Source organism: Pimephales promelas, chromosome 4 (assembly GCF_988280905.1).
Source record: "Pimephales promelas chromosome 4, fPimPro1.hap1.1, whole genome shotgun sequence".
Taxonomy (NCBI): domain Eukaryota; kingdom Metazoa; phylum Chordata; class Actinopteri; order Cypriniformes; family Leuciscidae; genus Pimephales; species Pimephales promelas.
This window is the reverse complement of record NC_142772.1, coordinates 48,002,494-48,021,660: the sequence shown is the minus strand read 5'-3', so window position 1 is coordinate 48,021,660 and position 19,167 is coordinate 48,002,494. Positions and strand designations below refer to the sequence as shown.

At 34.9% G+C, this 19,167-nt stretch overlaps 1 protein-coding gene across 1 annotated transcript; it reads right to left on the bottom strand.

The window, feature by feature from the left end:
• Positions 1 to 4,063: 4,063 nt before the first annotated feature.
• On the bottom strand, positions 4,064 to 5,110 carry LOC120471709 (cystatin-B). The gene is made up of 3 exons (XM_089130634.1): positions 4,968 to 5,110; positions 4,634 to 4,723; positions 4,064 to 4,276 (listed from the first exon to the last, which is right to left on the bottom strand). Exons 1-3 carry the CDS (start codon positions 5,040 to 5,042, stop codon positions 4,148 to 4,150), a joined length of 294 nt encoding a protein of 97 aa, XP_088986760.1. The 5' UTR covers positions 5,043 to 5,110; the 3' UTR covers positions 4,064 to 4,147.
• Between the last annotated feature and the right edge of the window lie 14,057 nt (positions 5,111 to 19,167).

Here is a 19,167-nt window from a genome sequence, read left to right as displayed (position 1 = left end):
TTAATGTAAGATCGTTCTTAGGTCACATACCTATTTAAAATCATAACATAAAAACTGCAATGGTACTGTTTTTAAAAACATGTGTAGAAGGCCTAAGTGTACAGTAAGTGTGTGTGTAAATGTGCTTTAATGAATTAGACTTCAAAAGCTTTTGAATTTGAGCTTACAGTTATTTCATCAACCTGTCTTTTACATAAACTTACAAAAAAGATACTTTAACTTAGTCCTCAGATAGAGGAGGGTTGCTGCTAGCTCCGTTAAGGTAGCCTATTTCTGTCCCTCCCAAACTGCATTGGAATGGTATGTTTAGGAGCCAGAATTTAAAAAAATTTCAGGGGGAGAAAACCCCTGACCCCCCGTCCCCCCCCCCTAACATTATCAACTCATCAGGAAACAATTGCAACATCTCAGATTGTGCCCCCCCAGAATTTTGGCTTGCATGACGCCCCTGACTGTGGGAAATCTGTTGCATGAAAAGTTAAACCTCTCCTTGATTTCATGTTGTTTATGGAGAAGGAGAATCAGAAAATGAATCGGGGGAGAAATGAAACGGTGACGGACGCATCACCTAGATAGCAACATTGTTTCGGCCCAGATCCGGCCCACATCTGGCACTTGTGGGATGCGGATCTGGCCCACATGCAGTGTGGAATGACGGCCCTTGGGTGGGCCACTCCTGTTTGCCAGATCTGGGCCACAAGCAGACCATAGCAATGCCACATGTCAGCCAAGAGCAGCAAAGAAATAAACCACAACTGGACTTTATCTGAGCCACAAAATCTGTGTATATTAAACATGGAGTCATCTCAACCTTAATAAGCCTGTTAACAAACAGAATCACTGAAGGAAAGAAGAGAATAGAAAAAGAGACGAGCAGAACAAGAACTACAGACACAGTCTTAGATGAAATCACCTGAAGAGAAAAGAAGACATTAAATCTGAAGATCTCAGCAGAGGAGGATTAAACAACACCAGCTTCACTTATTACTAACCCTGACTGACTTTATTTCGGTCAGACTTCTACAGAAGATTTTATTGAGAATTAACAGAGGTTTAACTCTGTTTCATTTGAAGTCACCATAACATCAGAATCTCTGAAGGAGAAAATCGTAATTGGTTACCATTATGGAGATCAGTGTTTGCTTTAGTTGGGCTCTTGAGCCTTACGTCATTAATTTTAGAATTTGCTCGGCTATTGTACTTTTGTTATAACAGCCAAATGAACAAAGAGCAAAGGTGATATGATGGTGTTCACTGTTCGACATGGCCATTGTTTCACGATCATTTGACCTGAGTAGAGCCCAATTCATGAGATAAATTTACTTTATCGTTTATTGTTACAACACTGGCCTTGAAAATAGTGATGGGAAGTTCGGATCATTTTACTGATTCGGATCTTTGAGTCTCGTTCAGTAAAATGAACGAATCTTTTATCGAGTCATTTCGTTCATTTCAGTCATTTCATAATTATATAATTTAAATGTCATGTTAAATATCCCAAAACGTCTAGTACTTACGAAAATCTTAATTACATTTGTAAAAATAACATAAATAATGCAGCCAAAGCCAAAAGCAACTGAAACGTTAGCTATTAATTAGTTGCTGGGTCTCAAGTTCAAGCTATTGCAGTCTGACCCTGTTATAGTTCACCTCACCTCCTGATCCGAGACGTTCTTTGCTTTGCAACTTCATATTTATCAGGTTTGTTCTCCTCCTCTCATGTCTCGAGACGTTAGCTGTTGACTCGTCAGTGTCTGACTCTGATCTGTGCTGTCTGCTGGCCGTGCCATGCGATATAGCAGGACCGGAAAGATTAAAGATTAGTTAATCTCTCGAGTTCGGGTTCGGCCGGGTCCGAGTCTTTCGTTCTTCCTGTCAGTCCCATAGAGTCTATGCTGTCAGCACCGGAAAGAGAAATGATTAGTTCATCTCTCGAGTTCGGGTTCGGCGGGTCCGAGTCTTTCGTTCTTCCCGTCAGTCCCATTAAGTCTATGCTTTCAGTACCGGAAAGGGGAATGATTAGTTCATTTGAGTCTTCGGGTTTGAGTCCGTCGTTCTTTTCTCACGTGGCCACGGGTCTCGCATTAAATACAACATTAGATTCGTATTATTGACTGCGTCTGAATATTGTGTTATATAGGCATTAAAATACAAAATATGTTCAATAAACATTATAAACAAAGGTTCCATTATTCCTTATTATTGTCCCTGTCCGTCTCTTTTCTATATTATGCATCTGTGGTGTGTTTTATTATATATATTGTACATTAATTAACTACTATTATATTATACATCATCTACGTGCTTGTTTGTAAAAGGTTTGTGAATTCGTTTGTAAAAAGTTTGTGAATTTGGGTATTCAATACGGTGACAATTCACGTGACTAAAGAACGAAGGGAAGGACTCAAACCCGAAGACTCAAATGAACTAATCATTCCTCTTTCCGGTGGTCTGAAAGCATAGACTCTATGGGACTGACAGGAAGAACGAAAGACTCGGACCCGCCGAACCCGAACTCGAGAGATGAACTAATCATTTCTCTTTCCGGTGCTGACAGCATAGACTCTATGGGACTGACAGGAAGAACGAAAGACTCGGACTCGCCCCGAACTCGAGACTCGAGAGATAAACTAATCATTTCTGTTTCCAGTACAGATTCAGAATCCATATGTTGCGCAATGCGCATGCGCGGGTAACACAACATGAACGAATCACTCCCTGAGACAACTCGATGGTCCCGAGTCATATTAAAGATTCGTTCAAAATGAACGAATCGTTCATGAACGACACATCACTACTTGAAAATCATAATGTTCTTACTTTTACAATGTAGTCCAAATAATTTCTTAAAACTTAATTTTAAAAGACATCATGAATCAGCCTGTGAATCTCAATAATGGTGGCAATTATAAAGCATTTTGCAGTGTATTCTGGATGCCACCAATCAAACCACATTCATGGCTCCGATCATGCATTGCTGCATGAATAAATAATTCGCTTTTTTGTCACCATTGTTGAGATTCAAAGGCTAATTCTTGATGTCTGTATGTGCTTATCTGAAATATTTTTAAGTTTTTTTTTTTTGGTAATTGATTTGATAATTTGGATTTAATAGAAAATGCATATTCCACAACACCAGTGCTGCATTAATATCCATAAGATACAAAGCTTAACTCTGAAATTATATGCTCACTGATTCAGGCCAATTATTGATTATGTAATAACACAATCAACATTGTCAAATCATCTTTTCCATATGTTCATTTGGCTGTTATAATAGAAATACAATAGCCAAACATATTCTAAAATAAATGACTTAAGGCTCAAGAGCCCAACTAAAGCAAACACTGATCTCCATAATGGTAACCAATTACGATTTTCTCCTTCAGAGATTCTGATGTTACGGTGACTTCAAATGAAACACAGAGTTAAACCTCTGTTAATTCTCAATAAAATTTTACAATTTTACATTTGACAGTATTTTATGGTATTTTTTGTTTTTAAGATTTAGAATGAGTTTGAATTTTTAACAGTTTTTGTGATGTTATGGAAATTTTAATCATTAGTGAAGATTACTAGGTCATCTGAGCCATTGAACCTATTCCATGAGTAATATATAGATGTGTAAGTGGTTGTGGGTGACGTTTCAGGAACATATGGGACAGGACCTCTGAGCTTAGGGATGGCCAGTTTTGGCCTGTTTATTTCAGTACCAGTTTGTGTCCTTAAGTAGAGACTAAACAGCAGTAAGGGCCTTATCTGGGTGGGTGAAAGGTACAGCTTGAAAAGACTGTAAGAGCTGTCTCATGTCTGCCTGAAGGGGTCTCACTCACTCCACAGTGTAACTGCTGTGTTGGCGACTGGGCCTATTCTTGCAAGAATAAAAACTTCTCTTTCTTTATTAATTTTTCATCAAAATTTGAGTGTCTCTTACGAAGTGATGATGTTTGACAGGATTTTTGCCACAACAGTGATTATTATTTCAGCATAAAACAATTGTAGTGAAGTGAAGTGAATTTGTTGTTGTTAAACACACTGACACGGAACTGAGGGTCTGAATATTGAGTTTATTGAGGAATTAAACATTAAACAAACATTGTGTGTCTGTTATTATATCAGACTATTTTCTGCATGCGGTTAGAAGTGTTCAGAAGGGGACCAGAGGGTCAGTGTGGAGTTTAGGGTACCGGACTCCAAGCACAGTCAGTTTCCCTCCATCGCCGGAGGGAGCTTGATTTATCATCATGTGAATGTGCTTATCGTCTGAGACCCTCACCTGAGAGAGAGAGAGAGAGAGAGAGAGAGAGAGGAATCCATGTAAAACTCTGTTCATATTGATAGTGACCAAAACACATTCATTTTGACACAGCAAACATATTTCCACGAGTTCTGTTACCGTTACTATTGCAGAGATGAGTGTCCACCAACACTATACACAGTTGAGAAAAGTTTTCTCTTATTCAAATGCAGAGAAACTTTATACCGTGACGTATTTTATCTTTCAATGGGACAGAAAAATGACACATCACACCCGTTTAGGACACACTGTCTGCCACAATTCACTTGTTGATTTTAGAAACACACACATTTTGCCGAAAGTATTTCTGTGAAACAATACAATACACTCATTTACCTTGACCAGATAGTTTTTTCCTGGCTCAGTCTTTTGCCTAAAGGTTTCAGGAACGCAAACATCAAAATGGACTCCAGCCTGCTTCCCTGCCTGAATAAACACACACACACACATCTTATATTCATCTAAATTATACTTTAAAAAGATTTCGTTTATTGGTCTCTAGTGAGGTACTTATATCAGAAAACTCATATGAAATGCTTTGTGACTTTAAGTGAAAAGTAAAACAGTACACATAAAAAATAACACATTTACAGCATCAAAATAGATCATTTTACAAGGCTGAGTTTTAACAAAAACACGTTTACTACATGAGAGATTTTCTGTCTCTTACTTTAAAGCAGATGTCCTCCACCTCGTCAGTGACAGGCTTCTCTGGGCTCCATCCTCCATTCACTGCTGTAGTCATTGTGCCGGTGATCAAAGCTGGATAATAAACTGTATTATCAGGCAGTGTGTCTCTCAGATTGATTCTGATCCACTATTTATGCTGCCAAAATCTCATGACATCATCATTATCGTTGTCATTGTAATTCCATGTAATCTCATAAAAGAGACTGAATGAATAGGTGGAGTTTTACTTTGGGCTGTTGTGTAATATTCAGAAAAACGGTTTTCTTCTTTGAAATAGAAAAGAAGATATTCTGAAGAACACTGGGAACCAGTTGAACCGATATTGGTGTCTCGAGTCACACAACTTTGAAACAACATGAGTGTGACCGAATTGTTATTTTTAAATGAGCTATCCCTTTAAAAATGAGCATAATGTTTTTTCTTTATTTAGTTAAATACAAAATACAGAGCAACGTTTAACAATTCACAGAGTCTGAGATAACATGTTTTCTATTTGAATATTTTATCAAATGTAATTTATTCCTGTGCTACAGTTTTTCTGAATTGCTAAAACACTGAACCCCATTTACTGAACCAAATTCTCAATAGCCTAAACCAATTAGTCAAATAAATCACTCTTTCTGTAAAACATTAAACAGGTTCAGATGGTTACAACACTGTTTGCAAATCTCATGCACTCTTTTTTCAAAACTCTAAACACATTCTCACTCACTAAAACACATTTCACACTGTGATGCACTTTTAAATGCTAAACACAGGCAGGCGAAAGTTAAACTCAACTACAACACAGTTGTCACCGTTTACACACAACGACTCAGAATTGTTCACACTTATTTCTAATGATGTGACCAAACCAACTGTATATAATACAAGTCAGTTCAGAGTCCCACAATTTACTCAAAATGTTGCACTGAATGTTGATACCAACAATGGATGGAAACAAAATAAGAGGGAGAGAAGGAAGTGCTTGTATTCGCCTGTCTGCTTCGCAGTGAAAACCTCCTCTGCTGTAAGCCCTGTGTTTGTAGACCCCGCCAGCGAAGAATGTTACAGTAAAGTACACTCAGAAGAGTTGTACGACTGCAAAATCACGGTCAGTGAGAGAGACTGATTCTGCTTCAGCATCATGTGTTCATGTTGGTCCGGCCGGAAGAGTTTCTCCTCATCACACACACTGTTATCTCTGAGGGAAAGCCTTCACGTGGATATGTTACGCACTTTATGGTGTGTAATGCCATGGTATGTTATGGTAATTTATTTATATAGTACAATTAAATTTACTTTGTCCAATGTGCTTTACAATAATAATAAAAATCATCATAAAACAAACAACAATTCAACAACAGTACAGTCTCCCCGATCTACTATGTCTATTTATATATTTAAATAGAATACTATAAGATAATGTTTCACCCATTTAAAATGATGAGATAGAGTGGAATAATGATTTATCATGTGTTAAATACCTTATCCAAGTTTTTAGCTTGGATTTAAAGACAAATAACGAAGAGGCCACTCTAATAGAAATGGGTTAGTCATTCCATAGTCTGGGACAATCTACAGAAAGGGCACAGTCCCCCTAGACCTTAGTTTTGACAGGGATAGATAGGAGTCTCCGATTTAATGACCGTAGTGATCTAGACGGATGATGCTCAGTCAATAGAGCAGACAAATAGGGTGGAGCCAAACTATTCAGAGATTTATACACAAAAATTAAAAGTTTATACTCCACTCTATAACACACGGGCAACCAGTGTAAAAAGGAGGGTAAAATTGGCGTGATATGATTCGGTTTTTTTGCACCCGTCAGAAGTCGAGCTGCCGCATTTTGTACTAATTGAAGTCGTGACATTGCTGAGTGGCTAGTCCCAACATAACGAGAGTTGCAGTAATCTAATAAAATAAATGCATGTATTACTTTTTCGAAATTTTTAAAAGAGAGAAATGTCTGTTTTGATTAATCTTAGCTGAAAAAAAGGCAAGATTTCCCTACTGAATTTACTACACCCAAATACTACACCCAAATTTCTCACCCACGGCTTCACAAAAGAGGACACACCACCAAAATGAACTTTAGGTACACTGTTAAACCTTACCAGGTTTTTTACAGTAAAATACTGGCAACGCTGTTGCCAGTTATTTATTTACTGTAGAAATGCACTAAAACTCAAGATACAATTTATTAGTTTTAGTGCATTTTTTACAGTAAATAACGGGCAACTGGTTTACTGTAAAAATGCACTAAAACTAATTTACTGTCAGTTATTTACTGTAAAAATGGACTAAAACTCGAGTTAACTAACTTCACTTTCAGAAACCGACTTAAAAGAATCAGCTAAATTTATAATGCATTAATAATGAGAGCAAAGTATTATTGTGAACTTATTTAATTAGAAACCACAAAATATTACTTTTGTAAATAAAGAGATTTCCACCGGATCAACAACTACACAGTCAGTGCCTTTTAAATAAAGCAACATACAGCGTATCATCAATGTTTGTAGATCTACTCCTGGACTAAACTGGACTGATCTTCTCCTGACACAGGCTCTACTCTTCAGCACAATGGTGACCCCAAAAACAAGATTTTACAGTAAACTACTGGCGACAGTGTTGCCAGTATAAACCTGTTTTATAACTTACAGTTTTTTGCTGTTAAAATACATTTTGTGGGAGTGTCTTTTTATCTTCCACTGTTAACCCTTTCTACCCCACAAGAAAATGCAGACTACAAAGAGTAAAAAGTAACATTGATGCAGTGTTGCAGTGAGATAATTAAGGGAATATGTAAGTGATTGTTGAGCATTAGTGATGAACACCTGCTGTTAACAAGCAGAATCACTGAAGGAAAGAGGAACAACAAGAACAGAAAATAGAGAAACACAAGAACTACAACTTCAGCCATTACACATTATTACACTTATTATTAACAAGTATGGCTTTATTTCTGTCATACATCTATAGAAGATGTTGTTGAGATGTTTAATTGAAAATGTTTGGTTTGAAGTTACCATTATAGAGATCAGTGTTTGCTTTAGTTGGTATGCTGATGCTATAACATGAGTGTTTCTTTTGACAATTGAGTTGTGTTTTTGCAAGTCACACTTGTGCAGACACACAGTTTATTAATGATTGGATTTGTCAAAATATGAAAATCATCATATTGCCTGTTCATTTACTAAAGAATTCATCTTCACTCATTCTGAGTTTAATCCAAACCAAAGTGTTACATTACCACCACCGTGAAACCACAACAATAAATTATGACTGATTTTTTTAACATATCATACATAAACCAAAAGAAACAGCGTTACACAGTCTTGTAGAAACACTAATATATCAAAATTTAGCACATTAATCTCAACAATGGTGGCAATATTTTTTTTTATTCATGCAGCAGTGCATGCTGGGAGTTTTATACTATCCTGGAACCCATCATGCACTGCTGCATGAAACTTTTGATTGTTACCATTTTTGAGATGAATATTATAATTGTTGATGTCTGTGTGTGTCTGACTCAAGCATGATACTATTTTAATGTTTTATATGATTTCAATATTATTCAGAAGACATGACTAACCAACATATTGATTTCATATTGTAGATTCACAGATTTATTTTATACTTATACTACTTTTAATTTAATGTAAATTTCATATTTAATACCCATATATTCAAAGAGTATATACAGGAAAGAACTGAAAATCAGACATATCCAGAATGAATGTGATATCATCCCAATAACCAATAACACCAGATCTATTTCCTCTTGACTTTTTCATGCTATAACAAATGTGTTTTAAAATTCACTGTTACAGCAGTCGGAGAGAGATAAATGTAACAAGTCCAGCGACAAGAGATCAACTAAAGCAAACACTGATCTCCATTATGGTGACAACAAACTTTATTATTAATTAAATCTCTGTTAATTCTCAACAAGAACTTTTGTACATGTATGAAATAAATAATGTTAAACTGGTTTGTAAACTGTTTTCACACTCAGTGTTGCTGGAAGTCAGTTGTAGATCTTGTTTCTCTTTTTCAGTTCTTGTTTTTCTGTCCTTCAGTGATTCTGCTTATCAGGTGTTCGTCAGTGTCTCTCAATTCACTCACTTCTTTTCATTCAAGTGGACTATATTAGTGAACTAATGTAGGGATAGTGAATGAGGGTATAGGGTGTTATTATGAACACAGTCTCTGAGTGTCGACTTTGAGAGCTGTTAATTCACAGTATATTCCTGTAGGCTAGTTTTGTTTTCTACAGCAGTGTTTCCCAACCCTGTTCCTGGCGGCACACCAACACTGCACGTATTCTTTGTCTCCCTAATCAAACACACCTGATTCAACTCATCAGCTCATTAACCCATCTGATTATGAGCTGATGAGTTGAATCAGGTGTGTTGGTGTGCCGCCAGGAACAGGGTTGGGAAAAACTGTTCTACAGTATATTACTGTTTTAATGGAAAATGGTATGATAGTGTCAGAATTTGGCCTTTTGCCAGTATTTTACTGTAAAAAACCTGGTAAGGTCTAACAGTGCAGGCAAAACAGCTCAGATGATTTATCATATTACAAAACGGAACATGACATGATTTTACATATTAGGCTAAATTTGAAAAATGTGAACTGTTGCAGATAGTTCTTAACTTGAAAAATTCGTTACCTTTTCAAAATATTCCATCAAACTGGATAATTTGAGGTTCGTGCACTATAATATTTTCAGTTCCGTTCGTTTGATCGTTGTCTCAAGGAAACGCCCTTAATAGGGGAAATATCCTGGAACAATTTCTCACGGGAACTGAATATTACACAACAGGGGCATAAGTATCAAGTCAAGTCAAGTCACATTTATTTATATAGCACTTTTTACAATACAGATTGTATCAAAGCAGCTTCACAGTGATAACATGAAAGTAATACAACACAGATCAAAAATATTGTTGAATATTTAATGTCCCCAACTAAGCGAGCCCAAAGCAAGACAACAGTGGAAGGAACCAAAACTCCATCAGGTGATTGGATGGAGAAAAAAACCTTGGGAGAACCCAGGCAAAAATGCATGAGAATTCACCACTCCGCCCCGCCAACCCGATCTCACGGCAATTCGTTATAATTTTACTTATTTTACTTTATCGTAGCGTAGGATAATACTGTGCCAGTTTGTTTAATTTTTACATTAATTATTTATTCTACTGAAACAACAACATAGTCATGTGTGTGTAAACAATTTCTACAAAATGAAGTGATGATAATGAAATGAAATGGAGCTGTAAGGTTCAGGTGAGACTCAAACACTCACAGCTTTGAAAAAAGTTCTGCTTTCAAAACAAGCTTTTCCTGATAAAACGCTTTCCCAACGATTTCTATTTCTGATAAATGCTGTTCTTTTGTAATTTCAAAGAATCAATGAATCCTGGTGAAAAAATGTAGGCCTACACGCTGTTTTCAACATTGACAGTAATAATAAATGCGTCTCGATCAGCAAATCAGCAGATTAGAATGATTTCTGAAACATTTCTCAAATTATAACATTTTACAACTCTTAAAAATAAAGCTTTCAAAATGCTTTTAACAGTAATGCCAGAAAGAAGAACTATTTCGGTAAAGTCAACTGCTTTTAAAAGAACCTTCTTTTAGAGTGAAGAACATAAAAATGGATGTTAAAGTTTCTTCATGAATCATCGATGCTAAAGAAGAGTGAAGCGCTTCCGTTGACACAGAGATCATGCAAACCAGTGTAAAACCTGGCTCGATTGGCCCAAATACGGCATCCAATCAGCAAGAGAAGGTTACTCTGCGTATTTCTTGCCTTTCCTTCACGCAACACAACAAGATTAAATACAATGTATTTTCTTATATGTATCGACTCGTTTATTCATCTGACTCCATAAAATGAATAGGCTTTAATGATATCCGTGAATCATTAAACGTAAGTGCATGTTTGATTATCCAATTCGACACTGATTTTTAGTTTATCCTTAATCAGGATACAATATCGCTCTGCAGTACTTATCTCAAAGCCCGCACGGCACACCCCCGTCAGTTCCAATAACCAATTCAGAGGTAATTTGACTTGATATCTAAGATCTGCCGTATTCACACGTACAATCAGAGATATCTTTACAAGTCCCCTTGAATGCCTTCTCTAGAACTTAAATCAATGTATTACTATGGTAGGGACGAAAATGACCACCATGAAAGAAAACAGTTAATCAACTCAACTTCTCTTAAAATGGTTTCGGTCAACACCCGCGGCCTGAAAACCACGCACGTTTATCCAAAATAATCATTAACTCAAAACAGTGAATATGGGCACACCCAAAACTAGGTTGATTAAAACAGCGTTTGCTGATTCTAGTCGGAAATAACTTGCCCCCTCATTCAAGTACACTTTAAAAGGTATCGGATGTTAGCCGTCGCTAATCTGACGCGAAAGATGTGGAAATATTCGAATCCAATGATCTAGGAAAAAATAACTTCTCAGAGTCACTCGGAATAAAATCAAATGTTTACAATTTATTGAACAGGTAATTTGAAGCAATGATTTAAGTCCAATTCAAAACATAGAAGATCAGTTAAGCATTTCATTTCAAAGATTCCGAAATCACAAGATTTGTAGAAAATATTACCTGTCAATAGAATTACACACAGCGATTGTGCGGGTAGTCAACCTACAGACTCACCCCAACCTTTCTGTTCCTTTTCCTTATAAACCCAGATAATTCAATTATCACCAACTGATGAGGTCTGTCTTTATAATTAGATTATGGTTACCAAATGATGAGGTCTGTCTGATTTTACATACAGGAGGTAGTCTGGATGAAGCTGTTAAGGGACCAATCACCTTCTCATGTTCTATAACTTCTTTCAGCTTTTCATCATAACCGGGAAAAAGTGACCATTTTACCAGGCGCACTGTGACACTTCAAAAACACCAAACATGAATAGTTACATTTAGTACACACATCACATTGCATAAGTTTTTGGTGTATTTCAGGTGAGGAGGAGAGGGGGGTGTGGGGGAGATAGTGTGTGTGTGTGAAGTGTGAACTGTTCTGTGTGCTGTGCCTCCAAAGTTTCTGTTACATGTGCAAAGGTCAGTTACACATTCAATAGACATTTCAAGTGTTGATTCTCATGTGAGTCTTTCGCCACATCGAGTGGTCGACCATACTGGTACCAGCCTTACACCAGATTATATTTGATAATGATATTTAAGCGAGTTTTCATAATCAGATGATCAGCACACACACTGTATCTGTTAATCACAAAAAGCAGTTTTTAATGTTTTTATTAGGGCTGTGCAAAAGTTAATTGCGATTAATCGCATCCAAAATAAAAGTCTGTTTTACATAATATATTTGTGTGTGCTGTATATAATTATTTTGTATATATAAATACCTATGCATGCATGTATATATTTAAGAATTATTTGCGCTTAAATTCTGTATATATATAAAAATACATAATCTATATTATATAAATATAAATATTTTATATAGGAATAACACATTTTCTTAAACATATACATGTATGTGTGTGTATTTATATATACAAAATAATTATATACAGCACACACAAATATACTATGTAAACACAGACTTTTATTTTGGATGCGATTAATCGCAATTAACTTTTGCACAGCCCTAGTTTTTATTTCTCACTCTATAAATATAAGGTCTATAGAAGATACTGATTCTTTAAGGTTTGCTTAAAGTTTGCTTACATTTTTTTATTCATCAATTCTTTGACGACTGGAGTAATGATGCTGAACTTTTAGCTTTTATCAGGAATAATTAACATTTTTTTTTTAAATATTCAAATAGAAAACATGTTATCTCACATTCTCTAAACTGTTAAACGTTGCTCTGTATTTTGTATTTAACTAAATAAAGAAAACATTATGTTTTTGTGGGTCATTTTTAAAGGGATAGTTCATTCAAAAATAACAATTCTGTCACACTCGTTTCAAAGTTGTGTGACTCGAGACACCAATATCGGTTCAACTGGTTCCCAATGTTCTTCAGAATATCTTCTTTTCTATTCCACAGAATAAAACAGTTTTTCTGAATATTACACAACAGCCCAAAGTAAAACTCCACCTATTCATTCAGTCTCTTTTATGCAGTGGCATGCGACATCATCCATTTTTTGCATTTGCATTGTATGGTCTGAAAATTTAATTGGGAAGCGTTACACAGACCTATTAAGAACTGTTGAATGAGGGGGTAAATAGGCTAACACTTGTTTGGCAATCACTCTTCAAGTGCTGACAGATAAATGGTTTGGTTCACCCCAAAAAAGAAAAAGAAAAAAAAAAAGAATCTGTCATCATTCACTCCCTGAAAATACTTATTTTCTTCTGCGGAACACAAAATAAGATAGGCCTATTCTGAAGAACATTAAGAACCAGTTGAACCAATATGATTTAATTCCGTTGGACAAAAACATAATTGAACACATTTTTTAAAATATGTTCCACAGAAGAATGAATCACACAACTTGTTATTTTTTTAAACGACTATCCCTTTAAAACGAAGCCACAGAAGCATCCCTATAAAAAGTTATGTACAGATACAGGCTATGTGTGCTAATCATTTGATTTGGCATTGTCATTGAAATCTTATTATCAAATACAAATCCCGTTTGCATGATCTCTCTGTCAACAGAATGCTACTCAAAAAAAAAAAAAAAAAAGTGTAATTAAACATGGTACCCGGAGTGGGGAGCAATGGATGTCATTAAACCACCGGGGCCGTTAGTTGTGTGGAAATGTGGAAGCAAATTGGAGGACTTTCAAACAACAGTTCGAGTTGTATGTTGTCGCTTTCGGACAAGGAGCTGCTGTGGACGAATATTGAGGATAAGCTTTTGATTACTTTCTTACAGACCTCAAGATAAGCTAGGCAAAGGCTTGTAATTTTAATGAATTGAGAGATTCTATGATTCGTGATCAGATTGTTTTCGGTATCTATGATAAGAAACTGAGAGAAAGAATGTTACAATGTTAAAGATTCCTGCTGAAAACATTAGAACAGAACAAAAAAATTCTAGCTGGGATTGCTTTTTTGAAATACAATTAAAATAGCTGGAAATACAATTAAAATAGCTGGAGCAATTGTTTTGTGTTCAGGTGCTCTTTTTTGAAGAAAAACTGCTGCAATATTACAAAAAAAAAAAAAAGATTCAGTGCATGCATAATAATTTGTTTATGAACTAAGCCTATCTTCATGAAAAAGGTTGAAGTCAAATCACGTGGTCTGGCTCTGGCGCATCCAGCCGCTTCGCTTCTCAAACATTAGAAAAGTTATATCTGTAATTATTTTGACTAAGCAGAATGAAAGTTACAGATATCTCAAATTTCAGATATCTCTAATCAAAATTATAATTATAATAAATAATAAATTATAACAATAATTTCAAGATATCTATAGCTTGATAATAGATATCTACAATTCAATTATGACTCTCCCTAACTCCAGTTTGAGATCTACAAGGCCATTTTGACTATAGTCATAATTCCAGTTACAGATATCTACAACGTTATTTCGCCTAGTCAAAACTTAATTTAAGATATCTGAAATGGAACATGTAGATATCTTGAATTGGGGTTAATGAAAGATTATGTCTAAGATAAAGATGATTAAAGATAAAGAGTTACTATATGGCAAGCCGTTTTAACGTAATCATTTTAACCTACTAGTCTCTATTTTCATGCTACTGGTACTTATTTTTTAGATACTAGTATCTATTCCATTAAGTACAAGTACTTATTCAGTTGCTATTAGTGCTTATTCTTTAGATACAAGTACTTATTCATTAGATACTAGTATTTATTCTTTGGATACTTATTCCTTGGGTACTATACCTTTTTAAAGATACTAGTACTTATTCATTAGATACTAGTATATTTATTAGATACTAGTGCTTTATTTATTAGTTTCTAGTGCTTATTCTTTAGATACTACTTATTCACTAGATACTAGTACCTATTAAATAGATACTAGTACTTATTCATTAGATACTAGTGATAGATAGACATTAGACATTAGATATAGTGAGTGACTAACAAATTTAATTTTTGCCATTGGCTTCTACGAGGATCTGTCATTCAGATATCAACTATTCAGTTCTGACTAGTATGTATTCCAATTGTGACTAGTAAATATATATTAGATACTAGTAGGTATTCATTAGGTACTAGTACTTATTTTTTAGATACTACCTATTAAATAAATAGTACTTATTAATTAGCTACTAGTACTTATTCAGTAGTGTTACGACCTGTGATTTGGTTTGTTTTATTGCTTTGTTCTTTTTTTTATTTTCTTTCTTTTCTACCCCTATTTCTTTCTTGTTGCTCTAATTCAAACAGGTGAACTAATCCGGGGTTGTAAGCCGCCATTGGTTGTCCAGCCGGGGCGTGGTCTTTATAAGGACGCTGCTGGCATTCATCAGGGAGCTCATTGTTGGTTCGGCCGCACGTGGTAAGATCAATGTATTTTCTTTTGATATTGGATTAGGTTATTAATTTCCCCTCTTTTCTTTTATATTCGTTTTGTTTGTTATTTTGGCCTTTTGGACATCCTGAAGATTTGCTCTTTATTTCACTTGTTATTCCTTAATAAATTCTTTACATTTTGCTTAAGGTTTGTGTTTGAGGTTTTGATTCTCGACCGGAGTGATACGTTCTGGGATTCCATTTCCACAACCCAATGGTTTTATTACGCCTCGTAGGTGACTTATATTCCCCTAGACGCGGGACGTAATAAATACTTATTCATTACTAGTACCTATTTATTAGATACTATTATTCATTAGATACTACTACCTAATTATTAGATACTTTTGCCCCCCCCCCCAAAAGAACATTGTATAATCTGTTATCATCAACAACATTCCAAAAACATCCTCAAAATATTACAGTTAAAACATTCTTAAAACATTATTTGAACATTACATTCAAATGTTTTCTTTAAAACATGTACCTTGTATGGCTTTACAAGTTTTAACCAAACTTGTAGGGAATGTTAGCCAAAGTTCTGAGAATGTTGCCTGCATGCAAAATGTGAAATTGAAAGAATAAATTAAATAAATAATGTTTTTTTGTGGCCATAATGTGCCAGAAGCTATATAAAAAGTCTAAGGTTTCTTTACATCCTTAGCTTTATTTATCCTTAGCTTTAATGATCACATTATTATAATTATAATTATCAATTATAATTTGTTTTTCAACACTCACAGGAAAATTCAGGTATGTAGTAGTAGAGCAGTTTTTTCATATTGTTTATTTTAAATGCTCCTTTGCATTCATGCAATGTGTTGCTTAGTGTATCTTCATTTACATGTGAAATTGTTGATGCATTACTGATTTGATGTTCTTCATTTCTATTTCATGTCAATCGTTGGCTACAGAAATAATTCATTTAACTAAGAGGGAATATGTGATGTCCTTACATTAATGCACCACTAAATGGCACTCACGCTTCTTGAGTTGGATACATGTGAAGTAAGAGGAGAAAGAGAGAGAGAGAGAGAGAGAGAGAGAGAGAGAGAGAGAGAGAGAGAGAGAGAGAGAGAGAGAGAGAGAGAATGTGCTTGCATGTTCTCCCGCTTGTGGATAATAGTTATTAATAGTTTCATAAGAGGAATATACTTGCTTGCGCTTCTTGTCATGAGAACTTAACAATATAGGCCTACATGAAATTAGGGGAGAATAAGATAATTAAATAAGGATCAAACTGAGCATCTATTTGTGAGAGAAGGTTAAAAGACTATACAATAAATACTAATTCAATATAGGCCTATTGTATGTACTGTATTTAAAAATACTATTATTTAATCTAAAAAAAACCTCACTTTAACCCTCACATGCCTAATGATCTTCAAAGAAAACATGTTGAGTAATTGCTGATTTCTGCCGTTATACCCTCTTTTCTTTGTTTTCTAATTTCACCGAAAGAATCTGTAAAATATTACTTAATATTTTATGTAAAATTACTCCTAACTCTTTAAAATTATAGACAATTTTTCTTTTAAATTACATAAAACTGATGTAAAACCAAAATACAAGCAAGTATCTGTAAATTGAATAGTGGACTTTTAGCTGTATAATGGCAAAACGGTAAAAATTCAGTCCATTACCTGTAAAATTACACTTTTTTTACAGTGCAGTAAATAACTGTAAACTGCCATTCTAGTACTGAACTCTGTTTAGGCGTATCAGACATTTCTAATTGTCCACCCATTTCAAATGTGTCTAAAATCATTAAGTGATAAAGCGTTATTCATTTATTACAGTTGCTAATGTGTTTTAGAATGACTGGAGATCTGGACCAATCAGCATCCAGGAACACAACTATCAGTTTAATAATAATGAGCACTTGTGCTGTTTGCCATATGATACCAAATGACCAGGACAAAACCTTATTTTATTTACGCACTTTATTAATATATTGGAACAGAAACAATAACTGACAAGAATACAATATTTGTCAAAGTAGCTAATATGATATTTTGCTGATTTTCTTATTAATGATCAGCTGTAAATAAAGGTCAATCATGAAGAAACAGATTGAAACATGCAGAAATATGTTCAACATTAAACAGAAATGAAGCACCAACTTTATCAACCTCTGATTATCTTATAATGGCACACAAATTTAGCAGAAAAAGTAATAAATGAAGTTCCTAAACATAAATGAGCCAATCTAATCTTTTAATTAACAGCCTGAATAGATAAGCAGCCGCTTATTTGATTACTTCAATCAAAGAGAACATTTTCAATTAAAACAAAAGGTGTTCAAATGCAATTTTTGGAGTCTCAAATATTTTATTTGCATTCAAAAATGATTTTCTATATTTGAAAATGTTTATCTTTTCATTGAAGTGACTTTTGTATTGATTCTGTTGTTTGTTTGTTTGAAGCAACTTCTTTTTTGATTGAATGATAAAGACACAAATGTCCTACCCATTATACGGTCCAATCAAAAAACAATGTTACTTTAATTAAAAAGGTTGCTTTAAACAAAAAAAAAAAAACGGACTTCTATCAAAGAAAACATTTTCAATCAAAGAAAAGCAGTGTTCAAATGTATTTTTTGAGTCTCAAATATATTTTTGGATTCAAATACTTTTTTTCTTTGATTGAAAAGTTTTTTTTTCATTGAAGTGAAGGTTTTTTTAATTGAAAATATTTTTTTTGATTGAATAATAAAGACACAAATCTACCTTCATAAATTATCAACACTATCATCCCTTACAAATGTTTTATTTAACTGAATACATCGCAATACGCTAAAACGCTTGCGCAGGATACTTTACTTCCTGTAAGGCTCCAGCTTGTAATGACTCTCCCTGCCTCTAGTTGGTGCTGAGCCGTAATGATTCTCCCAACCACTAGGTGGCCCTGCTTCTGTAAATAGTAGTTGTTGCCACTCATTATTATTTGATTCATCCCACCTGTGGGGTTCATTAGCTTGTTTGCATTGACCTATTTAAGCATGTCTCTTTCTCACAGTTGTGTTCAGTCTTGAGCCTACCATGCCTGTATTTTTCCTTGCCAAGAAAGCTAAGTCTGTTGTATTTGCCTAACATTTTGTTTCTTTGATTTATTCTCTGGAAGCTCGGCTTCCTTTTTTGTTGTACCTTTTTACTTGGATTCTTCAGACACTTTTTGTTCAATCAATTAAGCATTCAAGTTGTTCTTCTGCCCTTGGGTCCATCTGCTGTACAACATCCACAATAGCTCAGAGGTAACAAAGCAGCTCAGTTGTCTAGAAGACCAGGGTTCGATTCCAGCCTCAGACACCCATCACACTTCCTGAACAAGCGCGCGCCCGAATCCGTATTGCTTTCACATTCACGCGAACCGCGGCACGGTTCGGAAGCAACCGAACTCAGACCACCTCCTCCAGATAGAGTCCCATGACAGCATTCACGTGACATTAGCGATTTTTCATGTCTCGTTCTGAACTAAACTGCCAGTGTGAAAGCCCCTTAAAATGGCATATGATCAACCACAAGCAACAATTTTGCCCCTAAAAAGCATCAAAAGTTAAATTTCACGTTCAAGTCAAGTCAAATTTATTTATATAGCGCTTTTTAGAAAACATTGTATCAAAGCAGCTTTACAATGATAACATAAAAGTAATACAACACAGATCAATAATATTGTTGAA

Bases quoted from the DNA above. Each gene is read 5' to 3' on its own strand.
- LOC120471709 (XM_089130634.1), bottom strand. From the start codon at position 5,042: ATGACTACAGCAGTGAATGGAGGATGGAGCCCAGAGAAGCCTGTCACT. The intron at 4,724-4,967 runs GTAAGAGACAGA...GTGTTTATTCAG, and splicing joins TGGAGGACATCTGCTTTAAA to GCAGGGAAGCAGGCTGGAGT. The intron at 4,277-4,633 runs GTAAATGAGTGT...TCTCTCTCTCAG, and splicing joins GAAAAAACTATCTGGTCAAG to GTGAGGGTCTCAGACGATAA.